Raw genomic sequence first — 2,123 nt, 5'->3', positions numbered from 1 at the left:
TGTATATATTATGCTGTATGCAGAGAATATCTGTGCAGCTGGGCTTATGAGTTGATAGTACTATACTACTCACACTGGGGGGTGGCGTTTGCTTGTGTACGAGCAGACAGAGAGCCTGGAATGGTATTCTCAATGTGCATCCGTAATGTTGGTCTATTGCGTGCGTCCTGTGCGGACTATGTCTGCCAACAATGATGGTCATGTGTGCATATGTATATATGCGAATGTCTCATTCTATATGATTGCATGTGTTTTAATCCGAGCCAATACGCTAGTTGAAATTGTCAATTCGAGTTCTCAACCCTGATTTTATTATGACATGTGCGTATGTGTTTGGGAGTATACGCTGACTATGACCATTAATTCGAATTCCCAATCCTTTTTTTTGGTTTGAATATTTGCAGAACATATGCGCCTCTGGATTTTGGCGGGAGATGAATACAGCTACAGAGAAGCTAAAGGGCTAACCAGGCACACGGACTGGCCGTGGAAGGATCTGAAAGTGTTTTGCGCTCAAGATTTTGCGCTGATGAAAATCGGGTCGACAAGTGTAAGTATTTGGGCGTGAGTTTACATAAGCGTATGATGTGCCAATGTCTAACCACTCGTGCTTATGATTATGTGTAGACGAGATCTATGCGTGCTTTCTTCGTGTACTATTCCGTATGTGTGTACCTGTATGATGCCTAGAATACACACTGAAATAAAATGAATGTGAATCTTCTAGTCACCGATGCATCCAGGTTTTTCGAAATGCATATGTACACGGCAATATATATGTGACAAGATATAAATAACTGTTTGTTTAGATACGGTGCAAATTGTCAAATCAAAAGTGGTGCCATAACGGGTATGTATTTTCAGTTTCGAGGTTAGTGATGTTTTGGCGTTAAACGGGTGCGCGTGTGTGCGAATTTTGGCAGAATTCACTTTGGCGAATGCCTCGTCGCACCAATTCTGAATCCTAATTCTGACGTGTCCTTCTTTTCTTTGCTCTCTAGAATCACCTTGGTAGTATATCCAGTGTCAGACCAGGGTTCGTTGGGTGCCTATATATTCTATCCTATTTTCAATGTCATGCACGTATTTACTTATCGTCATTTCCACTGCATGGAGATCTAATTCCTCTTTATTCCTCTTTAATTGTCCAGTATAAAATACCATTCCAGTCTCTGCCACGCTACCGCAATATCCTGGTCTCCACCGGTTCATCGATGGCTGACGAGGTGCTGTTTATAGACGGTATGGGCTCTTAATTAACATAAAATTACGGTAAGTGCCGTATAAGGAAAAATTTCACCTTCACATCTGTGTGACACTCACCGGTATCCATTCGCTCACTCGCGAGTACTATTAGCGATATCTGTATTGCCGAAAAGTATTGGTTGTTATACCTTCCTGCACTCATCTGAGACAGGATTTCACATACACTGTTGCATTTAACCGTATTTTACAGTGGCGGGCTTTTCCTTATCGGGTTAAAAGTCATCTCCCCTCTCTTAATACATGGGATGTATCTCTTAATACATGGGGTGTATTTCTTAATACATGAGGTGTATCTCTTAATACATGGGGTGTATCTCTTAATACATGGGGTGTATCTCTTAATACATGGGGTGTATTTCTGTAATTCGTAAACGCACCGCACACCACTAGACGCTATCATAGAAAAACATTTAGTGGTCTGAGTTCGTAACTTCCTGGAACAGCCCTCTTGCAACGCTGCCATCTGAATTGTAACCGATTCGACATACTGGCCAGTACAACCATCGGAATTTTAACTCATCTGAACGGCCGAGATTTGATAGCTGATTTCGTAGCTTAAACGTCATCGGTATTTGTATCCTATCTAAACAGCCGATTAGAAATACGGACCGATAAAAGTATCTGATTTCGTAACTTGAACGTATCTAAACAGTTGATTTGAAGCACTGGCGACTATAGTGTTCTGTATTTGTATCTCATCTAAACAACCGAATAGAAATACTAACCGATATAGTTATCTGATTTCGTAACTTGAACGTACCTGAACAGCTGATTTGAAACACTGGCCTGCTGATCTGCTCAACGAGTGGGTGGATGCCAGCGAAAATGCCATCTTCCCCATGACAGAGTCTCTCAAA

The 2,123-nt window shown here is 41.5% G+C and overlaps 1 protein-coding gene across 1 annotated transcript; it reads left to right on the top strand.

Annotated features, from left to right (window-relative positions):
• Positions 1 to 409: 409 nt before the first annotated feature.
• On the top strand, positions 410 to 1,242 carry SARC_14225 (hypothetical protein; the record flags this gene model as incomplete). Its single annotated transcript, XM_014291644.1, has 2 exons — positions 410 to 550; positions 1,152 to 1,242. Coding segments are annotated over 2 exons (232 nt in total), but the record flags the coding sequence as incomplete, so codon positions are not given.
• Between the last annotated feature and the right edge of the window lie 881 nt (positions 1,243 to 2,123).

Source organism: Sphaeroforma arctica (genome assembly GCF_001186125.1).
Source record: "Sphaeroforma arctica JP610 unplaced genomic scaffold supercont1.4320, whole genome shotgun sequence".
In the NCBI taxonomy this organism is placed as follows: domain Eukaryota; class Ichthyosporea; order Ichthyophonida; genus Sphaeroforma; species Sphaeroforma arctica.
This window is presented reverse-complemented; position numbering and strand designations above follow the sequence as displayed.